At 41.1% G+C, this 26,488-nt stretch overlaps 1 protein-coding gene across 1 annotated transcript in view; it reads left to right on the forward strand.

Annotated features, from left to right (window-relative positions):
* The window catches only part of hcn4 (hyperpolarization activated cyclic nucleotide-gated potassium channel 4), a 72,460-nt gene that overhangs the window by 36,358 nt on the left and 9,614 nt on the right, over positions 1-26,488 (forward strand). Inside the window, exons 4-6 of the mRNA XM_086174998.1 lie at positions 909-1,127; positions 14,579-14,725; positions 15,054-15,294. Of these exons, the coding sequence (XP_086031124.1) occupies positions 909-1,127; positions 14,579-14,725; positions 15,054-15,294 (607 nt within the window). The remainder of the gene's footprint in view (positions 1-908; positions 1,128-14,578; positions 14,726-15,053; positions 15,295-26,488) is intronic.

Consider the following 26,488-nt stretch of genomic DNA (forward strand, 5'->3'; position numbering starts at 1 on the left):
AGTTTTTAAATTTTGTACCTGCGACGCACCTTCTCATTAACGGCCCGAAGGAGTTTCGTTTCACACATTAAACGTCGTCTAATTAATGACGTGATGTAGAGGACCGATTCCCCGTGTGACAGATTAACAAAAACATCTTTTTGAATGAAAGCAAACCTCTGGGTTAGACACAGATTAAGGACTCATCAGTGCTTGTTTGGTATTTTTTTTCCCTTACGATCCCTCCTAGATAAAGAAAGCCGGTATTAATAGAGTGAATCACGTTTGATTCAGTCCTGATTAGAATCATTAGAAGACATTTTTGTCTTCTTATACTGTCCCATTATCTGGCTGGGTCATCACTCCTTACCTTTTCAGGAGGGCACTAATAAAATTGCTATCTCTCAGGTTTTTTTTTTTTTTTCCGCCGTGGAAATGAGTTTGAAAGCAATTTGGACATGTCACCCCCAGGAGAGAGTTGATATTGATTTGCCATGAACTACCACCAGGATCTAAAGGAAAAGGGCAATTTATCTACAAATGAGAAAACTCACAGCGAAATCACATTTTTCTAAATAGCTGACCTACTTTGTGTCATGCAAGCCCCTCGTGTCTCACGCTCCTCCCGCCCATTCTCGGCCTCTGTTTTAGGCTTCTGCCCAAATGTGCGCTCGCTCCAAATGTTTGCATATTGAATAATACACTTTAACCTGCCAGCTGCTCTGCTGAACTAAGACCGTTTGAAATGGACATCCGCCATTATATTCGTCTTAAGTAAGCGAAAGGGACCAGGTGTGTCCAGGCTCCTCTCTGCGCCTGGTATGAAACCGAGCCCCATTTCGGAGAGAGAGAGAGAGAGAGAAGCAAGAAAGCCACGGTGTCGTGATTTTCTCACCCTAAATTCAACCCATCTCCTCTGTTTCATCCAGAATGACACTTGGGGACAGCAGTACTCCTACGCACTTTTCAAAGCTATGAGCCACATGCTGTGTATCGGGTATGGCATGTACCCCCCGGTGGGCATGACGGACGTGTGGCTGACCATTCTCAGCATGATCGTGGGTGCTACCTGCTATGCCATGTTTGTGGGCCATGCTACCGCGCTAATCCAATCCCTAGACTCATCTCGAAGACAGTACCAAGAGAAGGTAAGTGAAAATGACTTTTTGCTCTCAGCTGGGTTGTTTTGATTTATTCTGTGTGCAGGGTTGGGGAGGTAGCCTAAAGCCAGGCTCTGTTTGTGTGTTTATACCTGGCAAGCTAAAGTGTGAACTTTTATAATTTCATTTTTTTTTTTTTTTTTTAAGGCAGCATTCAATAACAAAAAACTGGATGATTATTTCAACTTTGTTTTGATAATGAATTCCTGGTCAATGTCATGTTTGTTGGGAAAAAAAAAAAAAAGTGTAACGTCTCCAAAAATTGAATTAAACACGTCGCGGCATAATCTATAGGAAACGCTATCGGAAACGTATGAACATTTCAGTGCGTTTAAACCAAAAATATGTTACATATCAGTGTTTCTGATTTTTACATGTAGTGTCAACACACGTGTAAGGATGTAGGTTTGGTGATAAACAATCCTACCAAGGTCGGCTCCTGAAAAAAATTACATCATTGCAACTGCAATGATGACTAATGTGACCCATTAAATTGATGAATTAACAGGTGACTAAACAATTGTCATATTTTATGTTTGTCAAAATTACATAGTAATACCACTTGTAACCAATGGGTATTGAGATAAACACAACATGTTCCCTCTTGCTACATAAGCTACAAGGAAGTTAAATCTAGGTGCATCACTAGTCATCCTTCGTTTATCGGGGGGGGTTATGTTCCAGAACCAGCAGCGATAAACCAAAATCCAAGAGGAAGAGAACACACTATTGATTATTAATATACATTTAAAGCTTTATGACCCTCCCCGCTCTCCTATTAGCCTTTCCCATATTCTTATAAACACTTCCTATGTAATTCACACAAACACAACACCGCAGAGTAACAAGATGAGCAGCAATCGCACGTTGATGTGAAATGGACACGGAAAGATCCTGAATACATGATATGTGCAGGTGATGCTTCTAATGCTGAGCCAATCAGAGGCCAGGACACAACCGCCCTGGTTGGTTGGTCACATAGATATTGCATATTTTGCCATAAAAATAATTATCTTAATTACCACATTTTCTGCGATATAAAATTGCCGCAAAAAGTGAACCTCAATATGGCGAGAGAGTTCTGTATAAGTGAGCTGTATAACCTGAGCAGGTTACGTAATGACGAAAGCACGTACGTGCAAGCCCTACTGGAACGCAAAGGGGACAAATTGAAGTGCCTGTTTTGTAAAAAAAAAAAAAAAAAAAAAAGAAAGGCTTTCACATGAGAGTTTATTAGAGAACTCCAGATGATTTTAACCTGACTGAAAATCACCCCAAAAAGGGGCGGTTCCCCACAGAGCGGCACTGCACGCTGATCGGACATGACATTCAGAGGCAGCTTCATTGTCAGAACAGCTGTAACAAAAGTAGAATGTGATAAAATGTGACCCCGGGTTCCCTCCTGCAGCCCCAGCAATGGGTGAATTGAACTCTAAATATCCATAGCTGTGACTGAGAGAACAAATGGTTGTATGGCTTCATCTGGACTTGTGGCCACTCGGCAACCAATTAAGGTTGAACTTCACCTCTAACCCGTTAACATCTGGGATCGGCTGCAAATCCCTGGAACCTTGCGTGCAGGATAAAGAGTATCGCTCATCAATTAATGATCCAATAATGTCAGTCGCTTTTATTTCAGCAGGTGAATTTAGCTTAACTGTGCTTCCCAGATACCCAAAGATTCAGCCAAAAGAAATTTAAGGAAATAATGTGGCTGGTGATGCTCCCCGATCGCATGGAGCGCAACGGCCATTCGTAGATTTTGTTTGATATCCCTTTCCTGTTGCTTTCCTCATACAGTATTTTCCTCCACTCGAAAATAGAAATACCTCAGCTGAACCGTCTATTGACCCTTGAAATGTTTAATCATTTATGGAGAAATTGGTTCGACCCAGCTTTAGACCGGGATATCCGCATGGTCACTGGAGGGGGGAGTCGAACCAAAAAAATCTTCAGGATGGTCGGCAAGATTGGAGCCTGCATTATGCGCACCTATAAATAGTTTATTGGTGTAATTTCATCCCTCTATCCATATTCATCTGTTTATCCGGGACCAAGTCATTGGGCAACAGACTGAGTAAGCCGATGCAGGCGTCCCTGTCTGAAGCAATACATTCCAGCACTTCCTGGGGGACACCAAGACATTCCCAGGCCAGATGAGATATTCAATCCTACCAGCTTGTTCAAGGTCAGCCGAACATCCTCCCGCCAGTTAGACATCCCCAAAATACCTCTAATGGGAGGTTGCCGTATCTGTGTTTTTGTAGAAAATGTTCGAGTGGCACTTTACACACATTTATTGTTAGTTTTAGTAAAAAAAAACGGCGTGTCCAAGTCATCACAGAGAATTTTGTTTTCGCAGTTGGGATTGTTTGGAAAATTCTGTAGGCGCATGAATATTCAGACTGGAACCCCGGTCGTCCCAGTTCGGGGAAAGGAAAGCCCTGACAGCTGGCTGTAAAGCTAAGCCGCGTTCCACCATGCCATGGCCTCCGCAGACCCAGCATGGGTGATAATGAGCTGAACTGTTAGGCTGCCACGTTTCTCACCCTCTAGCAAGGAGGAGACAGGAGACGGTGACCCCCGGGGAATGGTAGACTTGAGAGATTGCACTTATATGTAAGAGGGGAGAGTGGGAGTGAAGGTGGATAGGGAATTAGACCCAGGCAGGCGAACAGATTAGATGATGTAATGGATGTGTGATCTATGTAACTGTGAGATACTTTGACTTCAAAAAGTGCAGCGGTGCACTGGATAAACTAAACACCTCAAAAAAACAAGACGTGAAAGATGTAGCAAAGGTAGGTTAGAACAAACTTTGCTGATTCTCTTTTCCGTATCTTTATAATTGCCAGAAAGCAAACCGCCCGGCCGCCCAGCACTGTACACTCCGCCATACGTACAGCCCGAATCGCTATGTGCCGCTAAAGCCATTTGCCGCTGTTTCTGGGATCGCCCCCTAAGGCGCTTTAAGAATCCCCCAGCTATCTAAAAAGGCTCCCCTGTGCTCTCACAGGTTCCCACAGTGCCAGCCTGCAGAGAGGTTATTACTGCAGAATGCAATTAATTTTTAAGAGAGTGGATTCTACCATTTATCTTTACACATGCCTCGGTGATAAGGCACACTCTGCATGCACTGTCGCTGCGTGTTCATCTGGCTGCGGGAGCCAGATAGGAGTTTTTCTGCATTGCTGTACTGTAGCTACCCATTGTTCTCATTAGGGCTACTTCTTTCGGAGACTCAAAACAGTTTTGTGATCGGCCCCGGCCCCGGCCCCGGTTGTTTGACAACCGAGCCTGCCTTCAAGGGACTTCTCTCTGCTTTTCTGTGTTCGGCTAGTACCGTGATCAGCACACAAGTAGGGAACTCTGGTAGTTTTATGTCTGGTTCGTAATTCTGTGTCGGGTCAACGCAGATTCCGTGCCGTGGCTGATGCAAATTGCATGGATATTTATACATCTGCGATGCAACGGTTCTCTGCAACTAGATCACAAATTGATTCAAATTAGAAAGTCATCAACAGTCAATGCTGCGTTCAGGTTTGATGGCGACGGTTCGTCCCGCACAGCCGCTCATCTAAACAAGATTCAGCTCTTCATCCTCATAACTGACCTTGCAGATTACAGTCCAGGATATATAAAATATGGGCAGCATGTCTGCCTTACATTTTATGTTTTATTTTTTGGATGTTATCATCCAAACACTAAAAATGCCAACGTCTTTGTGGGGGTTGATGCCGTATGAGGATCAACACAAGTAATCAATTCAGGAAGGTCCTGTCTGGCATAGGGTTTGACCTGAGCCGCCGTAGGTAAACAAGGATTCAACAATAACACAAGCTAATTCCCACTGGTGTCATGGAGGAACAGAGGCCAGATACGGACTGCAGGTCTCTGTTCAATCAATGAAAGAAATGCACAATCAATGTGAATCAATGGCACGTCACCAATGCCATATGTAACTACCTCATGCTGGTTCTAAATGAGAAACAGGCTCTATTGAAATTCTGGAAATGAGCTGTAATATAAGCAGTGAACATGATATGTTTGACTGTATGGCAATGATGAGATGTTGAGGTAACAGTTCAATTCTGGCAAGAAAACAAATGAAACATCTCTCGGGGACCGTGATGAAAAAAAAATGAATAAAAAAAAAGAAAAAATCAGTCTATGAAGGCATCCCAGAACTGTAGACCCGGGAAAACGCAAAGTGGGGGTGGGAGGGGGAAAGGTCTTTTCTCAAAGATGGTGAAAATTATCATCAGAAAGCCGGGGTATAATCTCTTCTGAATAGAATTCTATTACAATATGGCACCATGAGATAAATGCCTGGGCTGTCAGAAGTTAGCAAGCATACTTAAATGAGCTCTTAAATGGGAATCAGGCAGCCTATTAACTGTTACACAAAGTAGAGAGCCAAGCAATCACACAAGGGTTGGAGAGTGGCACCCACAGAGATGAAAAAATATCTTTATTAGATTAATTTTCACTCTTTTATCAATGCATGCTTATTGCGTGCCCTTTGTTGTGTGTAAACAGATGCAGAATAAATAGTAAAGAGTTTTTTTTTTCTTTTTTTTTTTTTTTGAGGTTTGTCTATTGCATTCCATCCTTGCCATTTTTTTTCATTTGGACGTTATGGTTTTTCAGTTCTGAACAGCCGAGGACTGTGGACCTACTTTAAAATAACATAGTGTATGTTATTATAGTATAGTATAATTACATAATTACATTGTGTCAGTGTAAGCCGAAGTTCCCCAGTGTCTGCTCAATTTTGTAGCGTTAGAAAAAAAAAAAAAAATCATTAATTTTCTTTACAACCAAAAAAAAAACATTTTCCACCTAAATATTGACTAATTTACTCAGGTATATTTTCACATGTACTATTAGACGTTATTATAGTATTCTCAAAGCTGCTGTGCTCTCTCACCTCCACATTGAACTCCTGTTCCAGTAACTACGCGAGTACATCATTGTGTAAACCATGGATTAAGCACCTGCTAAACTCCCTTAAGGATTGCTCCCCCCATTGCCTTGGGTATGTTGAGAACCATCATCAAACAAGGAGAATTACATGTTTTTTCATTGTGGTTCATAAGATAGCTGCACGTTTGACCCTACCTGCAGGATCGTATGACAACTTTAGCTCCACGTGAGTTGTGGCTTGTCTTCAGCTGTGGATATTCTTCATTTTCTTTTTTTTTTTTTGCTCATTTGTCTGTCTTAGTTACCATGTGGACCCTGATCTTTTTTGGTTCTCAGATTTCTACCAGTATATGATTAATGTTTTTGGACACAGGACAGGCAAATGGTTCTGTTTGTTGATGCTGAAATCAAGGATGGTCAGGAGGGATCTGTAGTGAGTAGCATGTTGTGGCATGCCAGTCCCCAATGGCTTTGGAAGGAATTGGCAGTGGGGCAGGGCTGCTGCTCCTCCCATTTAGATCTCTAATTAACACTTGGCAATTAAACATGCCTCTTTGGAGAATTGTTAATAAGGGGCCTAAAGCTGAGTATTTGGGGAAAGAGGCTCTCGAGATATTTCTTTCCCTCACTTCAATCCTGCAATCAGGACCCTTGGAAATAGTTAATAGTCATCCGCGGGAAGATATATTTGCACTAGCTGTCCATCTCTTTCTAGGAAGAGAGGAGTTTGATAGTAGATTAATACTATCACGTCATATATGTGTATTTGTATGTCAGGCTTAATAGTTTACCTGGAACTGTCCTACTTGCCAGCCATGTCTTCACGGTTTGGTTTATTGTCGTAGGAACAGTCTCCAAGTCTACGATGCCATCACTTTGGTTCACAAAAGAATCCAGCCTCCATTCATTTGAATCAAAAGCTTCTTAGTGGCACTTGATGCATTCAGTCTCGAGACTTGGGGTTTTAGTCTTCCAAGTTGTGCTTCCGCAGAACCAATGGGAAGATTCTCCGCTAAGGTCTGATTATGCTCTCGGCTAATTGAGTGACAAGATGATTTCTCCTCGCGGCTCTTCTTGACTTTTAAAACGTTATTGGACCAAACGGTTAAAATGCAGACAGTTAATCAGGTCATTTCCAAAGGGTTTCATTTCTGTTGTTTTATTTTATTTTATTTTTTATTTTTATTTTTATTTTTATTTTTATTTTTATTTTTATTTTTATTTTTATTTTTATTTTATTTTATTTTATCTCTATTTTATTTTTATCCTGCAGTCTTTAGTCTTCAATCTTTTGTTACTACAAATGTTTGCTTGCATCCTCTATCTGACTGTAAGTTCAATTCACCATATAAGCTTTTTAACTTCCTCACTGCCGCTATAACACATCCAAGGAAATGTAAAATGGCTGAATCGAGAAGCTTATGGCAGTCTCGTCACTGTGCCGTGATCCTGCAAACAGCAAAGTGACTAAGACCGGCTTTAGAGAGGCTGACCCAGCAACATCAGGGTATAAGTGACAAACGTGGGTATTTCTTTTACTTCTTTTGCTAAACTGACGGATGCAGCAGAGAATCCATCCATGGTTACAATTTTTTTGCTTTTTTGTGTCAATTTTGTAATTGTACAAAGACAGCATGTTACACTACGAAATATCTCTACCAGAGTAATATGCAACGCCAACAAATGTTCACAGCCAAGGTTATATTGAATATCTAGGATTTCTTGTACAGATCTAAAATAATTAAAGTTAACACAAGACCTTTTTTTTTTGTTGGATGCAGGCAAATTCCCATATCATAAACTTTTCCCATCTGGTGTTTGATGTTAAAAATAAATCACTCTATTATGCATCCCCGGGTAATCCCCATCATTGTTTTTTTTTTTTTTTTTTTTTAATTAAATCAAACAATGTTTGTCTCAGCCATCAATAGCAATGACCTGGTGTGATCTGTCGTGTCGACCTGAAGACGCAGCTGTCTACGAGTCGGGGACCTTAAGTCTGTTTCTGCTCTGCAGTTATCGCAGTGTTCCTCTCATTAGTCAGGGCCGGTCTGATGAAAGCCATGTAAACCATGTCTCTTTTCTCTCTGCCGCACAGCTTTAACCACTAAGTCAAAGTCTATTGATGTTCACCGATGGGCTGCATGAAATGCACCCTTTTTTACAATTATAATCACAAGCCCTGTAAAAGGTCCTTCAATGGTAATGCACTGTATATTTCATGTTAAGGAAAGGCATCCTGCCGCTTCGGCAATGTTCACGCACATGTTTTCATTGCCGCATATTCTCATTTCACATCCAGGAACAGGATGTTGTTTGTGATCTCTCAGCTTAGGACTAATTTGCCTTGAAACTGTGAAGGTGACCTGTCTGTCATTTTTATCCGACATATTGATTTTTAGTATTCAGTGTTTTCTGCTGGCTTTCACCATGCGTGACTTCTCTGCTGGTAATCAGATGCGTGTCGTGGGGTATTCCAAACCCTCAGGGTAAAAGCACATATTTCCTCACGACCTATAGACACTGAGTATTGCTGATATTATGTGATTTAAAAAAGAGCCAGTCATTTAGTGGAATTCACATTTAGCCGGTGCAATATCGATCCCTTATGAAGACAGTGCAATTAAAACAAAATGCAAAAATATGCAAAACTTCAGTTATACTTACTTCATGTATGACCGTACAGTGGAGTCTTAGTGAGAAGGTGACAGAGTGCAGTTGGAATATGAAATGGTGAGAAAGTATAATTAAGTGGCTGGCATCTCTTTTAGGAAATGGATTATTCATCATTATTATTCATACCATTTTATTTGTTGGAATTTTTCATCTCTTCGGAGAGCTGCACGACAGAGATGGGAAGGCAGTAAGGAAAAAGCAAGTCACAATGAAAGAGGGGTGGAAATACAAACAGAAAACAGACCAAAGGATGCTAATATGGAGGAAGATTAGAACCGGGAAAAGAAGAGAGGGATTTGTGAAATGCAATAGTACAGTTCAGTGGGAAAGAATCTGATGATGGCAACGGCGAGACAAGGGTAACGGGCTCACCGAACAAAGAATTCTGTGGTATAATACTTATGCATTTCAGACGTTGCAGAGCCAGGTCTCCTGTCAGTACAAAAACATAGCATTTGTCATGTATTTACTGATAATAAAACGTTTTTTTCTCGGTAAATCATGGGGTAAAAAAAAGAAAAAAGAAATGACTTGAGCCCTGGTTTGCAAACGCCCCGTCCTGATACAAAATATAGAGAAAATCTGTAAATTTGTGCTATATCTTGAAGGCCAATTTTTAAAATTATTATTATTTTCTGTTTTGTGTTTCCTGCCATTTATTTGTGTCTGGTTATTAATCAGTCTTCGCAGTTCAATCAACACCCTGCTTGTTCCCACATGTAGTCTTCCTTTGCTGGATCCTTCAGTTCGCCGTTCTGTTTTGTTTTCCTGTGTTATGGTGCTGATCATCATCTGCCGCCCAATTCCCCTCGGCCTCCTCAGATCTGGCCTGCCTCCTCTGCATTTGGGTCGACCACCGTCAGTTGCATCCTCGCACAAATATAACACAACAATAAGAAACGGCGAGACATGGCTCGTAAAAGCCGCTTCTAAGCGTCTCACTGAAGTTGATCAAAAAGATAAATTCAGCAGTTCACTGAATTCGTCCTCCGCTTAAATGACCTCTGCCCCGCTCGCCCCACTCGCTGAACTCAAAACATTACATCCGCAGTCCAGATCGGAAAGCCGGGATAATTGTCATTCATGAAGGATAAATCCTTGAATTGAGAGTTCAATTGGACAAAGGTGCAATTTGCAAAAAAAGGGAAAACAAATGAAATACCAAGGTACACAATACACTGACAAAATGTCAAGAGGCTCCATTTGTCAGCTTCCCTCACCATGATTTTTGCACTTGAGCAGGCTAAAATGTGCCAAAAAGTGGGATTAAATTATGTTTCATTGTATTTGTCCAAAACAAGTTGCCATTTCGGGAAAATAAAATAAAACATTTATCAAATTGTGCTCTCTTTTAATTTTAATGCTAAGTAAGCTGACCGACTGCATTCGGGGAAAAGTATAATATATTATAGATAAATTCTGAAATAAGCTTCAGATAGACATTTCACGTTTCAAATACATCTGACAAAGAATTTAATCTGCAACCACTGCTTTTTTTACTCCACACTTTTTGGTAGTTTTTTTTTTCTTTTGTAAAAGAAAAATGTTTCTTTTGAGTATTTTTTTTTTACAATATAACAGCCTGAAAGTTATTTTACCACAGTGTTTTGTGAGACTTAAAAAGGAACATTACTTCCCTAATACTGACGACAAGTGTGTCCACTCACCCACAATACCGCAGTCCTCACCTGATATTTTTTTTTTCACCCGCTTTATATTTGAGTGAGCAGATTTCGTAAGCGTTGACTCAATTCAGCAGCAGAGCGAGAATCTTCCCGGTGACAGTGCGATGGCAGCTGTGCAGCAATAAGATAATTTCCTGTCAAAGTGAGTATTATCAGCTCATCGCAGCATCGGGAGAGCCCCCGCCTCCCCCGCCGTTCAGCTCCTCCGCCGAGACTCCGCTGTGATTAATATACAGTGTATGAAATGACTGAGATACCGTATACACTTGTACTCATCATAATATAAAAGCAACGGGACATTATCTCGCATTAAGTTGACTAATGTCCATTTAAACTGGGAAATCCAATGGCAACATGAAAAGCTGAGGATAAATGGATGCAATAGATGTTTGATGACAGTGTACATTTTTTTTTCCCCCCTTTATTCATAAATATAAAAGCAAAATATATCTTGAAGGAGATGCTAACCGGTGCCTTTGAAAGAGGGCAACATGCCGCGGCATTTCTAATGCAGGAGACGTAAAGACTGTTGCAGATGCAGAATGTAGGTTACACTTGTCATCTTCAGCCTGACATCACATGCAAGCAGGCCATCTCTGCCGCGAAGCAGCCAATGAGGGACGAGCTAGACATATGTGACTGTTTCCTTGTGCTTTCCAGATCCGTGAAAGGATTTGGTTTCATCATCAGATCGGTAAACGCTGAATTTTATACCAGAGGGATTGGTGGGATAAAAAACCCGAAGCCATACCCCATGACAGAATCCATCTCCCCACAGATGCACAGAAACCGTTTATCTAAAAGCTTCTTTTCATATCTCGTTCTTTGTTCGCTTAATGTTTGATTTTACAGTACTAGTTCATGTTACGTCCCTAGGATGTGAAATGATTTTACACTTACAATTTTATTAATTTTGGCAAGTAGGAAAATGACTTCGTGTTACCTATTGCATTTGATGATGCATTTTTTTTGTCTATGTTATTATGCATGTTTACAAAAGTCTTTGGCGGCGCAATCCAAAATAATTTATTTTATATATCATTCAGATGATTTTAAACCTCAGGGGCTCTGCAACGTGGATATTAACACCCTCCTCACACCAGGCCTTTTTCTGTATTGACTCAAAAGGCAACTGTCAGACAATGATGAACGAAGGAAGAGTGCTGGACAAAATAAAAAAAAAAAAAACAGTTTAGAACAGATTTGGGCCGATGCAAGCATAATAGCATCCTTATCGGAAAACATTCTTGCATGGTCATACATTACTGAGCACGCGGGGTTTATGTTACAGGATTTAACCGCAAATAATTATCGCTTCTACTTACTTCGCATCCCGTGGTTTTTGGGAAGTGTAACAGCTTTTCTGCCTGCAAAAAAAACAACCTGACTCGCACCGAGACAGCTGTCCTTATTTACTGAGCTATATTTCCACGAAATTGGCCTTTTGAAGATCGCTGCTAAGATTAGCGGCGACTAGGGTACTGTAGTGGAGCCGGATAACACACTGGGAAACATCTGAGGTCAGACACGTCATTGAAGGGCAAGACGATTGTCAGCGTAGAAATGGTGATCAAAGAGAACCTCCAGTGTTGCTCTATGAATGGTTAATTATTTTTTTTTTTACCTTTCTTCCTTTTGGTTTTTTTTCTTCTTCTGCTAAGGGTCAAGGATATTACTTGTTATTATTCCTCAGAGGCTCTTAGAGAGGCTCTCTGATCTGCATCGCCGCTTCCTTCTCCTCGGAATCGATGAAGAGCTGCCACGCACTTAATACTTTTGTTTAACAAACAAAAGACGGGGTAACACACACTCCCTTACACCGATATGTGTTTAAGGTGTGTGATGAACCACACGGGTTTGATTGTTACTAATTACAACCCTGCTCTCACATGGATAAATATACGCGTTATCAACAGGGAACGTTTAAATGATTGAAACATGGGGAGTGATATCTTTGCGCTCGTGGAAGGCCTTCTGCAACAGTGCAATAGTGATTTATACGAGTCTGGGCAATGACCTATCATCTTCTGACACATCCTCGGCGGTGTGCCTCAACCTCCTCGGGTGTTTCGACCTTTTACTTACAACATACACTCATGCGGCCAGGCCATCGCCGGACGATCAGACTAGTGTGTGTTTGTCCTTTCCCAGTGATTTTTTTTTTTTTTTTTAAATATATCGGGTGATTTTTCTTTTTTTTTTTAATCTTTTTATTTTTTTCAGATTACAACGATGACTTTCTCTTTAAACTTTATATTTGAAGAATTTTAACGGATTGAATCACCCGCGTCTAGGTTCAAAGCATAAGAAAGCAAAACCATACACGAGCAAATACGCCGACAATGTCGGTCGTACTACAGCTTCCTCTTTTATCTTTGGTTGTTTTTTTTTCCCGTTTTTTTTGTCTTTTACTAATTCTATCTTGAGTTCAAAGGCCCGATCTGAATTTGCAGTCGACGGCCCCCATTCTTTACATTCCTTCTCTTGCACACCGTTTGCATCGCAGCCTCCAAATATTATTAGAGAGAGAAACACACAAGTTAACGCAGTGATAGACGAAGACAACATTTATTTGCGTTGAAAACTAAAATCCTCGGAAATGAATTCACTACAGATTTGCAAACAAGATTTGCAAACAATACAATAAGTCAGATATATTGTTTAAGAGATATAGAGATGTTTGTGACCCGACCTTGGAAATAGAGTGTAAGCTGTACTCACGGCTAAAAAGGCTGGCTTAAAATCACAAGTCAGACTTGATATAAGAGTAACACTGTTTTCAGTGGAAATCCATGATAAGCCGCAAAGGTACAAGGTGGAAGGGGGTGATAAGAGCATGACTAAACATTCTCCACAATGAAAACACACCACGCGGTGTTTAAAAGTGCTACGGTCAAAGACCCCCTGCGTGTATTTAATAAGATGCGGAATCTACTTCATAAATATCTAATGACTGGTGGATGTGATATGGTAGAGGAGAAAAAAAAAAACAACAAAATTCCTGATTAAAATCATTAAAATGCCTCAGAGGCCACCCCTCTCTTCTCCTTTCATTGGTCACATGTTCTGCTGGACATGATGTGATAAAATGTGTAAACTCCTCAGTAACCAAACCTTGAGGAGCGTTATCGGTATTTAAGATGGAGTGAAACCACAAGTGTCTGCCAGCTGTGCGGGAAAAGTGCTTAGAAGGTCACATGACAATCTATCTTTTCAATCCTCATGTTATTTGTTTTCATCTGCATCCCAAAGTGGCTTCACCGGTTAGTTTGGGCTGAAGTGTAGTGATTCTGTGAAGCTTCTGTGGAACAACAACCATTTTAAAAAAACATTTCAGAAACATTTACGAGAATGGCTGGTGAACACATTTACATGCACACACTAAAGCCTGTCCTCCCTCATCGTCCATTTGACCTCTCACTGTATATTTGGTAAATATTATATTTTATTTGTTATATTTCTGTTGCTGTTGTATCCAACAATGTATGTCTTTGTCCATTTTATTGCTATTTTTGACATCATGGCCGGGGGACTACAGCTGAATTATAGCCTCTTCGGCTAATTCTGGCTTTTTTACTCATGTTTTATTCATGTGTTTTATGAAATTACATTGTCCCCTTTTGAAATAAACTAATATAATTATAAAAGAGACCAACGCCCCTTCTGGCCTCAACTTCAGATTCACCAATGATCTAATCCATCCCTCGTCATATCAACCAGCCGGTAATGTTTTGAATATGGCAACACCTTCTCCAACCGGTTTTATTTCAGTTAACTAACCGTCGGGCACCACAGGGCGACTTCATCAGTACCAAATGGCATTTAACAGAATATGTCTTGTCAGTAATAATCCGAAGCAATGGCTGTACGTCACACTCTGCCTATAAATGAAATATTCGACTTAACGGGGAGCGTAGAATTTTAATTATTAATTTGAACAAAGATGAGGACATCTTAAAAGCAGGGCTCAAAGCCTGTTAGAGCACAGATGTGTTGGCTTGAACCAGCAAGAACCTTTCCTCTCCCGTATACATTCAGCTCCATTTCTTGTTTGTCTGACCTCACTTCCAGCTGTTCCCTGTGGCTGTGTATCAGCTCTCCGGCACTTTGGCCTTTGAGTAACCTGATTGTTGTGTTTCTATGTCCCCGCAGTACAAACAGGTGGAGCAGTACATGTCATTCCACAAGCTGCCGGCAGATATGAGGCAGAGAATCCACGACTACTATGAGCATCGTTACCAGGGGAAGATGTTTGACGAGGAGAGCATCCTGGGAGAGCTGAACGAGCCGCTGCGAGAGGTAGGATGAGTGTCTCCGTGTTTTTTGAATCTGCCGTAGCATTCAGAAGCCTCCGTATTGCTTGACATTTCCCTCACTTCAGCACACATTCTCCGACATTATGCAAGCACGCGGTGGGAAAAAGGTTCTTTTTCCTCGAGGCCAAATCCTAACAACGGTAAAACTGAGAGGATCTCGGAGGAGGAAAAAGTAAACGTCTACGCGGGCTGACAGATTTCTGTCATTACCGTAATATTCTTCTTATCTTAAACTGTGACAGGTCAATGCATTTCTGTTAAAAAAAAAAATAGCTCTCCTCCGCTGTTCTGTCTCGGTTGTTCTCACGCAGGAAATCATCAACTTCAACTGTCGAAAACTGGTCGCTTCGATGCCGCTGTTCGCCAACGCCGACCCCAATTTTGTCACCTCCATGCTCACAAAGCTGAAATTTGAGGTGTTCCAGCCGGGGGATTACATCATCAGGGAGGGCACCATCGGAAAGAAGATGTATTTCATACAGCACGGGGTCGTCAGTGTCCTCACCAAAGGCAGCAAAGAGACCAAGCTTTCGGATGGCTCCTACTTCGGGGGTAAGATATGCTGTCGCTACACCGGAAAAATTAACTCAAAGGTCACCTTTTGCACACATGCTCTCGAGGAGTTTTTATAAAAGCTTCTTTAGTTGTTTTTTTTTTTTTCCAATAATTGTATACATTAGCACATCAAGACATCGGCCTTGGTTTGACTGTCCGAGTGTCAACCGACAGCATTTGGATAATGCTATTTTGGCTCGGCTATTAGTTCCTCGTAAGCTTCCAGCGTTACGTTTTGCAGCACGTGTCACCTCACTTAAAATTCTTCTTCATGGTTTATGCAAGACTTTTCCTTTAATTCACATCACAAGCTGTCTCTTCGATGTAGGGCAAAGCCAAATTAAGAAAACACTACTTGCTGTAGTCGAAATTAAGTAGTATGCATTTGAAGGTCAGCGGGGTCGGAAAACTGAAATGACATACTCTACGAGCGCTCGGGAGTTTTGTGATAACTCGGACTCGTTTTGGACTCAACTTATGTTATGTCTTTAATCAGGGTCAGATAATACGCAGCCATCTCATGAACCCGGAGAGCCCGTGACACATGTAGGAGACAATGTTGCCACACTGCCCTCACCAAATACCAATTAATTTGTCCAGTGACAGCATATCATTCAGACTACACTGTTAAATAATGAGAAATGGTGGCAAAGCGTTTAACAGCACATGACCTGACTGTGGAAGTTTAATTACGCCTTGCCTGCCGAAGTCCATCTCCATGCCCTCTCACTGGGGGTGCCAGAGAAATAATGACAAGATGGCAGGCAATCTATCTCCACACATGCAAAAACTAATCAACATTTTCGACAACATGGCCCCGTCTCTCCCTCTCTCTCTCTCTCTCTCTCTCTCTATGTCGCCCAAAATGTTCCCCACCTCCGTCCATCCTCTGAGAGATATTGTGCTTGTGTGCTTGATTCCAGCGCGTGCTTTACGGTCTACTGTGTATAACGGCACGGGCGTTCTTCCGTTCAAGGATGCTGCAGCAAATACACTCCAATCATTTGAATGCAGCGAGCGTAAATGCATTAATGCATCCCTGCCTTGCAAATGCAACGGTTTTGGAATGAAAACTGGCTTAATCTTCAGCCACAAATCTGTAATTATTTTCCCATCCTATGCATTATATGGACAGAGCTTTGGAATCCATTATTGCCCGACTATTCCTAGCCGTGCCACTCCTCTGGGGCTGGGAGGGCGGGGGCTAGTGAGGTAAGCTTAGAGCCACCAGGGGTTTGTTACCAAACATGAGTTAGTCATTCATGAAATTAATTGGCAGGATCAGCATGGGGAGTTTGTGGCACACGTGGATCTCAGTGTGACTCGCTATCAACGTTGAAGAAATTTTACTGAAATTCGCTATCAAGGTGTATATAGTTCTAGATGCGTCTTGACCTAGTCAAATATACTTATAAGGATACATACAGGTAGTGTGGATTTCTTTTCTTTCAATATCCATTGATATTGATATTATTCAACAATTTCAATATCCATGTCCATATCTATACGAATAAGAAAAAAAATAAGAACAACTTTATTTATCCGGAAGGAAATTGTTGTGCCAGAGTTTCAAGTAAAACATAACAATAATAAATAATAGTAGGAAATTGTATAAACAGTATAATAAAAAAGGGGGGAGAATAAGAAATATATCATACACATACTAATTATGTGGTGAGTTTTGTTTTCTCAAGTGGTTCAGAAATAATGAAACAATATTGTGATTGAGATTATTAATAACAACGTTAATTCTCATGATTGCTTAGGAAGTGTAAATTACAGTGTGGATCAAATTCACGCTCACTCACTTGGGGTGCATGGGTAGAGCTTGTATAAGACTGTGAGCTTTGGCTATATGAGTATGTATTTGCAAATGGGTGTGATCGTGTGTGTGTGGGTAGGAACTACTGACGCAGATACCGTACTGTAGTCTAGGAGCCGTAATTTCTTCCCCTTTTCAGTCAAGCGCACTCAGTGTTTGCAGTTTACAGTACAGAAAATAACATGCATATACGCTCATCAGCAGCTCAACACATTCATGCACCGTAACTCATTCATTCACGGACAACCTGAATTATTTACACAATTATGTACTCAGCAGTCTGCTCCGGTTTGTTAGCTGTGGGTAAGCTTGAGCCAGTGAGCCTTAAGTCTAAAGTGGACACGACATGTCTTGGATGGGAGCTTCTGCTGGGCACACAGCGATCCAGTGGAGAGGGGAAATGTAATGTGACTGCAGCGCTAATGCCAAGGGACACATGGATGGCTGCCAAGCCTGCTCTCTGGATGCTGCTGTGGGCCCGGGAAGACAACATGCACACCCTCCCAACCTCATCCACTTCCCTCCTTCTCTCCTTATAGTTCAGTATTGAAACACTTATCTGAACAGCATCTCCGCTGCCCTCTCAGGGCCCAGACTGAGCAGGTTATTGTGTTGTTATAGTTCATCCTTTGTTGCTCGCGGTAATTGATGTGTTGCCCGAGCAGCGTGCGGCTCTCTGCAGGTTGAAGTAGAGCTCCGTGACCTTGTGATCGCCCGGCATGCCAGTCAGAGGTGCTTATCAAAAGCTACCTTTGATTGCACATCTAAGATGGCTCACTTTGCCTCTGAGTGAGTGGCTTGTAGCAGTGCTGGAAGGGGGTGGGGAGGTAAAGCACGTGAGACATGGGCGGATGGAGAGAGGGGGGGTTTTTAGATGCGGGGTAAGTTGACTTACACTTTTCAATCACCTTCGGCATCATTCTGTCCGGTTCCTTGTCGGCGGTGCTTTATTTTTCTGGAGTCCTTCAGTTCAGCAGTAGATGGTCTCTAAAACTCCCTTTCCTATCATTTTTGAAGTCTTTCTATACCGTCCCAATCTTTGATAGCTTGTAGTTTCCACCCTTTAGACATCAAGGCAGCAGTAGATTTAGATGCTACAGCCTCTTAAATCCAAGGGTTGTAAGCGCTTGCGGTCTCTGCACGCTGTTCGTATTTGGAGTTTCTCCCTTTCTCTGTTTAAACCAACATCATTCCGCCAAATTACATTTACACTACATATTTTTCAAAGCACATTGGTTAAATAGCCTCCATCGCTTCTAGAATTTAGAAGAACATACAACCAGTCTATGAATTTAGTCTGTCCCAGTGACCTTTTTGTTAGTTTGTGTGATCTTGACTCTTCAACTTCTTCCACAATGCTGAGTTGTGTTTCTTCAGGGGACTGCAGTATCTGCTGTCGCACTCCTTGTTCTCCCTGTCACTGAAATTGGTGCTTTATGACTCCGGCTGTATGTTTTGGCCGCGGAACGAATTGATCGCATCCCCTGATGGTATTGAATGATGGCTGAGAGTCTGCTCGGACTGCCAAGCAGGAAGTTCCCTTTCGGAAATGTAGCTTCAAACCTATAGACAAACAGCTAAAACCCAACCGTTGTTTGTCAGCGGATTAAAATGTTAGCGCATCAGCCCACAGTGCCTTCTGCCATTTTGCTACACAGTTGCAGTTTTCTCTTTTTTTTTTTTTTTTGTCTTAAATGATCACATAAGCGCTGATTCACACATAAATTATTGTCATTTCATATTGTCGTTGCTCATCTTGAACACGATTCATTGAGTTGTAGAGGACTTCAGCATCAGGCATCCCGCAAAAAAAAGCACAAGATACCTTCAAACCGACAGCACGCACTAGCCGAAGCAGAAGGTGTTTGCACAGCTAATGCTGTGAGGGAGTAAGCTCAGTATGTCACGGGGAATCAGAAAGCCCACTGTGGATGGTCTAGAGGTGAGAGTCCAATGGTTGGGCTGGGGGCGGCGTCAGGGAGGGAGATGGGAGATGGGAGCTGACAGCGGGACTCAGAGTCCAGGTGAGTTTTGCTGGACCGGTCTGTCGGACACAGATACTTCATCACAGCAGCCCTGCTCATACTCATTAAATTCACACCCGTGCACGCTTATGAGCGGCAGAAAAGGGTATGTACTGTACATGCGTGTAATTGAAGGAATAAAACATGTACACACAAGCTTCTTCACTTTCAAAAGGCTCGCCTCCAGGTACAGACTTTATTGCAAATAAGATAAGACAAGATAACATAGACTGTACTGATCCCAAGATGAGGGGATTCAGTTGTTACCGCAGCATTACAGGGTAGAGACGTGTGCGAAATAGTATAAAAATGTATATTAATCTTCTTCCTCTTATTTTCCTTTGGGCTTTTCCCTTCTGGGGTTGCCACAGCAAATCAACCGTCTCCATGTAACCCTATTCTCTGTATCCTCCTCTCTCACACCAACTAGCTTCTCTCACTACATTCATAAATCTTCTCTTTGGTTTTTCTCTAGACCTTCGGCCTGGCAGCTCCAATTCCAGCATCCGTCTCCCAAAATATTCACTATCCCTCCTCTTTACATGACCCAGCCATCTCAGTCTGGCTTCTCTGACGTTCTCTCCAAAACATCTAACATGTGCTGTTCCTCTGATGGACTCATTCCTGAATCCTATCCATCCTGGTCACTCCCAAAGACAACCTCAACATCTTCATCTCCGCGACCTCCAGCTCGGCCTCCTCGATGGTCTCACCATTGTCTCGTACACTTTCCCTTTCATTCTGGCCAATAGTCTTCTATCGTTTAGTACCCCTGACACTTTTCTCTCTCTATATATACAGTATTGCTTGGTTGAGAGTGATTAGTAGAGATGGAGGTAGTGGGGTAGTGCAAAAAAATACAAATTATAATATACAATATTTGTGCTGTTAATTAACAGGTACAGATATTTCTGCTTCTCAGACAAAGCTCTGTGTTTTTTTTTCTTTTTTTTTTTATCAGACAGGTTGTGGTGGAAAAATAGAAACTGCATTGATGGCATGACTCAGACTTGGAGAACATATATATATAAAATAATAATTATAACCCAAATTTTATTTTCCTTTTTGATTTCTATTTACCAACAAGTAATGTTTATTTCAGATTGTTTAATTTCACATAGCTACTAAAATATTATTCCAAACCGTTACAGTATTTCTGTATGTGCAGCTCATCTGCCATCTGTGTTCCATCATGTAGACCATAGATTTATTGACTGCATTTTGCATCGCTACCTGCTCCCTCAGCAGGTGCAGTAAAGGAGTGTCAATAATCCGTGACAGAGAGCAGTTTGTTTGTCTGTAAAAGGTGGAGTCATTTTGTCAAACTTAAAAGATTGTGCATTTTCACAACCGACTCACAAACCGTCTTCACAATGTGGAGGAACAGCAAAGTATCAAAATGCACATTTTAACTCATAAAAAAAAAACAGCTGTATTTATTAGGATGCAAAAAGATTTTAAAAAGCATGCCAGTGGATGGGAAAGAGCATCTGTGAATAGGTTCTCACAGAAATTAGATTTGTTTTAAAGATTTAACAGTTGCTCTTGCTCAACTTAATGTTTCTCTTTTTTTTTTTTAACCAAAGACAATGAAGCACCGATCTCAGGTAGACTGGCAGCCAAGTTGGAGCGCAGGTTCATGTGTTAGCAATCGCTCTTTGTTAAAAGGGAACAGGGTTGAGTGGGAGGGCGGCGCTGACCAGAGCCAGATCCAGAAGCTCCTCTTTTGTGAGTGCAGGAGGGGGGGCAGGAGTCAAGCTGGGAGTTTTTAGTAAAGCTGGCTCTACAGGCAATGAGATGACTTCCAGTATTTTATGAACACGATCATAGAGCAGGGGTCTCAGACTCGCTGCCCGCGGGCCAATCGCGGCCGTCAGAACAATATTTTGTGGGCCCCTGAGGGTTTTTATACAGTGGGTTTAAAAAAAAAAAAAAAAAACGGGCGAGGAAAAAATGAAAAAGTAACTTTGCAATGTATTTTTTGCTTCAAAATTTGAAAACAAAATGATTTTTGATTAAAAACCGCCCAGTGACATTGTAAAAACAATCTTTTCTTTTCTTGTTTCTATAAAAAAACACAAAAACAATAGCAAAAAAAAAAAAAAAAAGGCAAAATTAAAAAAAATCATTTGCTAACCAGAATAGCCACCATTAGCCTTGTAAACATTATACCCCCTCTTTTACATGCTACCAATCAGTTTTCTAATACATTCTAGTGGCAAATTTTCCCACATTGAAAAGATTTTCTCTTTTAACTTAACTATATTTTTAGGGTGTAATTTCATCAATTCTTTTTTGATAATTATTTTTAATATTAATTTGTCATGTATTTTTTAGAGGAATAGTTCTTTACATAGAAAGATTTTTATAATTTACCTGTTTACCTCCTTTACACTAAAACAAAGGAAAAAATTGGCCTCAGTGTTACTTCTAGGTAATGATTTTACTGGTCCGGCCCCCTTGACATCAAATTAGGCAGTATGTGGCCCTCGGATCAAAACAATCCAATGGTTGAGCCGTGCAAAATGAATGCTATTACCTGGTATATCATAAGTATGTAAATGACATGCACGTCAAGATAATCATATCACAAAATAAGTAAAAAGAGACAAATAAGTAGAAATAATAAATAATTGGATCTGTATCTGGATCCTGTAGAACAACCTTCACTGTCCAATTGGATGATTACAAAACTGGAAAAACTGGATTACAAACTATTGAAAAGTGACACCTGTCTCTGATCCACTGGCTGAATGTGTGTGATCCTGAAGAAAAACATGGGATTCTGAAATTCTGCAGGTTTGTGATCACAATATGGTTCCATCCGATCGGTGGCGGGGAGAATTTGAAGGCTTTGAAAGGACAGCGGGAGAGATTGGGGTAGAGGAAACGTGGACGGTCGAATCTCCGCTCTCCCTTTGTCCTTAAAAATACATATATACTCAAAACTGATACTTAATAATAATAAAACAGAATTTCCGCTCGCTGATTATTTTCGCTCTGTCTGAAATCGTTCGGCAGCGGCACAATTGAACCCAGGACCTTTTTCAATTAGGCAAGTCTTTTCTCCGTGGTCAGAGAGTGCGATGTGAAAGGCTTCCTCCTGCCTGGGAGGGATTCTCATGATTGAGAAACAGTTATTATACAAGTGTTGTAGGTTTAGGAGACAAAAACGAGAGGGGATTAATTCGGAGCACTGGACTGCATTGAAAAGGGGCAGTTCTGAAATGCACAGCTTTGTGGTTAATAACTCTTTTCTAATTCAGGATGAGTTCAGAAACGGATAACAGCTGCTGCGATTTTGCATTCATTTCTGTAAACCCTACCTCCGCCGCCGCCGCCGCCACCTCCACCCCGACCGCCTCCTCTGTGCCGGGACTCAGAGGAAGCATCTTTCCAGTAACAGCCCAGGACACGTGAGCCGCACCATCAGACTCTCACCAAGGTCACACAGCATGACGTCGTCACTCTCTTTTCCCAGAGCAACGTCCCATTTTCATCGGTGTCATTCAATTGAAAAAGATTGGCATCTTGACAAACACTTATCACAGCAAAACAAGGCAGAACTGGGACAAGATGGGTTTTTATCATATCAGAGTTCATGAGGGTTTTTTTTTCCCCCCTTCTGCTTTTAGATTAAAAAAGTCTTGTGTATAAATGGTGTATAAGTGACTCTAAAGCAACTTATATCACGTATCATGACTGATGCCGTCGCCTTGTTAATTTAAGCCGTCAAAACCCACAAGCGTTCGGCTGATTATGAATCACTTCAATGTGACAAAGGACTACTCAGAAATGGATAACTGTGGAAGCCTTCTTCATTTTGAATAGAAAACACATGCCTTTTAGAGAAGACGGGCTAAGCCGCAGCGTCTCGTGCCTGTTCTGTGATTCAATGCGGGATTTCGTGAGTGTTGCAATGAGTCACAAGAGACGCGAGTAAACAGAGGGGAGAAGGCTGCTCATAAATGTATTGAATGTAGCCTGTGATGCACAAGCACGAACCGTCAAGTTGAGCGGAGGGAAAGGAAAATATTCACATGTCACATAGCGGCGTATGACGCACTAAATATTCCGCGGCAGAGACGGGTCTGACACCGTATTTACCTACGTTATTATTCCAGATATCATAACAGTAACTCGTCCCGGACCTCCATGAGGTTGACCTTTAGTGACCTTGGCACAGTCACTTTAACTTTGTTTGCATTTTTGTTTACATTTGCAGATTCCATACGTGTCTGTGAGACTAAAGAATGTATTACAGTGCAAAAAAAAAAGGATATGAATCAAATAAAACCTATAGAAGTAAATGGAATGCCAAAAAATACCATAAATATACTTTTAACAGTGTAATACTTTATTCAACATATAGTTATTGCTTCTTTTTCATGTTTAGATGCTGTGACAAAAGCGGGGCTGTGCTTTTCAACCACTTCAGACTGATTTGATGTGCATCATTTTTGATCCCCTAGTCATTTCAGGGTCTAACGGAGGCTATATTTAACATTTACACATAACAAATCGTCATCTCTAGCTACAAGAGATACAATAATCTGCAAAAGAAATTGTACAAACTCTTCACGACGATTTTCGGCAGCAGGATGGTTTGACTCTGGGTTTCATGTGAAGGTTGCCATGGTGTCGCTGATGGAATTTGACCACGCTCGGTCAATTCGGCGCCGCGGTTTATATGCTGCGTTTTATGCTTTAACCAGCAGGTGTTGTGGCCCGCTCTCCCACAGTGACGGCTCGTCTCTGGATGTGGGTCGAGAGATTAGTGATGGGGTTTTCACTGTTGCAGGCCATCATTTTTTTTTTTTTCGGTGTTTGTCTGTGTGTGTGTGTTAAAGGAAAACATATTCCACATCATGAATATTTGAAGTCTTGACAACCATTTGCATCGTTTGAGCAGGAGGTCAAATGTCATAACACTCTGACAGGGATGGCGGTGAACAGAGAGCGGTAATAAATAATACCGGTACTGTTTTTTTTTTGTTTTTTTTTTCATTTATAAAAAATAGCAGCACTGTAAATCGATACCAAAAAAATAAAACATACACAGGTGTCATATTTTGATGTAACTAATACAAAGCCTTTTTAAATACCAAAAATTATATTAATCCAGTACTTATCAGTTACCCGGAAGTAACTGATTTCTGAGTGCAGTGGTTTATAAATCCACTTTTGTTTTCGGTGCTCTATTCATGCGACATAGGTATGCAGGCCAATCACAAGAGCGTCAGGTTATATAAGCATAGTGTCTCTCTTAAGCAACCATGCAGCCTTGCTATTCAGAATGTACCTGGATCTGAACCTTTATAATTGAAGTGCTTTTTCTTTCAAAAAACAAACCTCCCATCTTTGCTTGGATTCCATCGCATATCGGTCTTCACTGGACAAATAAGACATTCGTTTTACGATCCTATCCCCAGATAAGAATAATTTTCCAATGTGCCGAATGACGGCCAAATGTTTACAAGCTTCTTGTTTTTGATCTTGATTGAAATCAAGATGCTGTTATCTTGAATTCAATGACTCACTTGATTAATGTCATTATCTTTTTCTATCTCTTTAAAAAAATTGGGCTGTGTCCTCTTTCACAAAGTACATAATGTTTTTTTTATAACGTTTTTTTTTTCTACTTAGGAGCCCATATTTTAAGCACTTATAAACCTTCAGATCTCAGACATGCCATCTTTTTGTTAGGCACCATGCAGGTTTACATGAGATCCTGCCTCTTACATATATATATATATATATATATATATATATATTTCATTTTTTCCCCTTTGTCTGAACGTGGAGCTCAGATGGCACCGCTAAGTGTCTGGGCTTCACTTGCTTTTACCGCAGCTCACCGGCTCATCTTGGCAGTGTTGGCTTCATCCAGAAAGCCACAGGACAAGAGGATTGAATACAGAGCCGTGATGCTCCTCTCCAGAGGGGATTACTGGAGCAGTGCTGCGGGAAATGGACCCCCAACACTGCTGCAGCCAGGGCTGCCCCCACAGCACACACTTACAGAACACACTGTGCACTCACACACACACACACACACACACACGGACATATGAACGTGGTACTAATTCTGCCTTTTGCATTCACAGCTGTTTTTCTCAACCTGGACATGGTCTATTTAATCCAGCTCTGTCTTTCTGCGCGTGTCCTGTCAAATCATGCATTCTCACTTTATCTGTTCCTCCATCTCATTTTTCAAATCGTCACCCACAATCAGAAGCGCTTTACACCCAGTGACCAGAAAAAAAATCTAAAATCCCGCACAATACAGCACAATCACCTTGCAGTGAATGAAAAACTTATGTTGACATTTTGCTGTTTACACGCCCCATCAAATTCAGTTCAGTTTTTCCACGGTATTTTATCATACTGAGAGTTTTGTTCTGCAAGTTGGGCAGAGATGGAAAGACTTGTCTAGACTTAAAAAAAAAAAAGGAATACATTTTTGAATTTGTCATTCTGTCGTAGTTATGGTCTGACCGGTGTGAAAGGTTGCATTAGTGCTAATGCTGTCTGACCACAGAGGCGGATGTTTTCTGTGGAGATGTAAAAGAGGTGCTCCATTATGGTGGTGGCGGCTGCTTTCCTATGCAGATTTATAAAAGAACTTGCTTAGATAAAATGAAATATGCCCATCATATGACCTGAAGCAACCTCCTAGACCTGTAAAATAAATGGATAAATAAAAAAAAATAGGAAATTGTCTCATATATATTCATTTACAAGAAAGAAAAATAAACTTTTTATTCTCTATTAAAGCATATATCATAAATAAATAAGTTCAAAATATATTTTACAATAAAGTACTTGGATTTGAAATATTTTGGGTGAGGCACATTTTGTTGGGGGGGGCACAAATACAGGTTTTAAATGGAGGCAAAGGGAATTATAGTTATCTGAAAAAAATGAATGTCCTTATGCTTAAGAGGGAATGCGCCCCCTGCAAATTGTCTGAATGTCACAGTGAGAAGGGACGAGAGGAGCCGACGTGCTTGCCTGTGTTTATCAAAAGCTACGAACAACCCCACTTACTACTTTTTATCTCGCATCCACACTTTGATCATGGCTACATACAAAGCAGACACAACACTCTCTTACAAATGATTTTGTTTATTAAAGCTGACGTTGCCTCAGAGAGGACAAGTTATGCTGCAGAGCAAGTAAACATAACGTAAAAACACAGACATTTAAACAACGGCTGGAGGGGGGAGATTGTTGGTTGATGGGGAGTGTGTGTGTGTGTGTGGGGGGGGGGGGGGGACACGACATAAGGCAGCATGTGTTTGTGTGGATGAAGTGGAAATAGGTTTCTGTGAAAAAGGGAGTC

The sequence above is a fragment of the Fistularia commersonii genome, chromosome 27, assembly GCF_037954325.1.
Source record: "Fistularia commersonii isolate RoL2024-O1a breed Wild chromosome 27, RoL_Fcom_v1.0, whole genome shotgun sequence".
Lineage (NCBI taxonomy): Eukaryota > Metazoa > Chordata > Actinopteri > Syngnathiformes > Fistulariidae > Fistularia > Fistularia commersonii.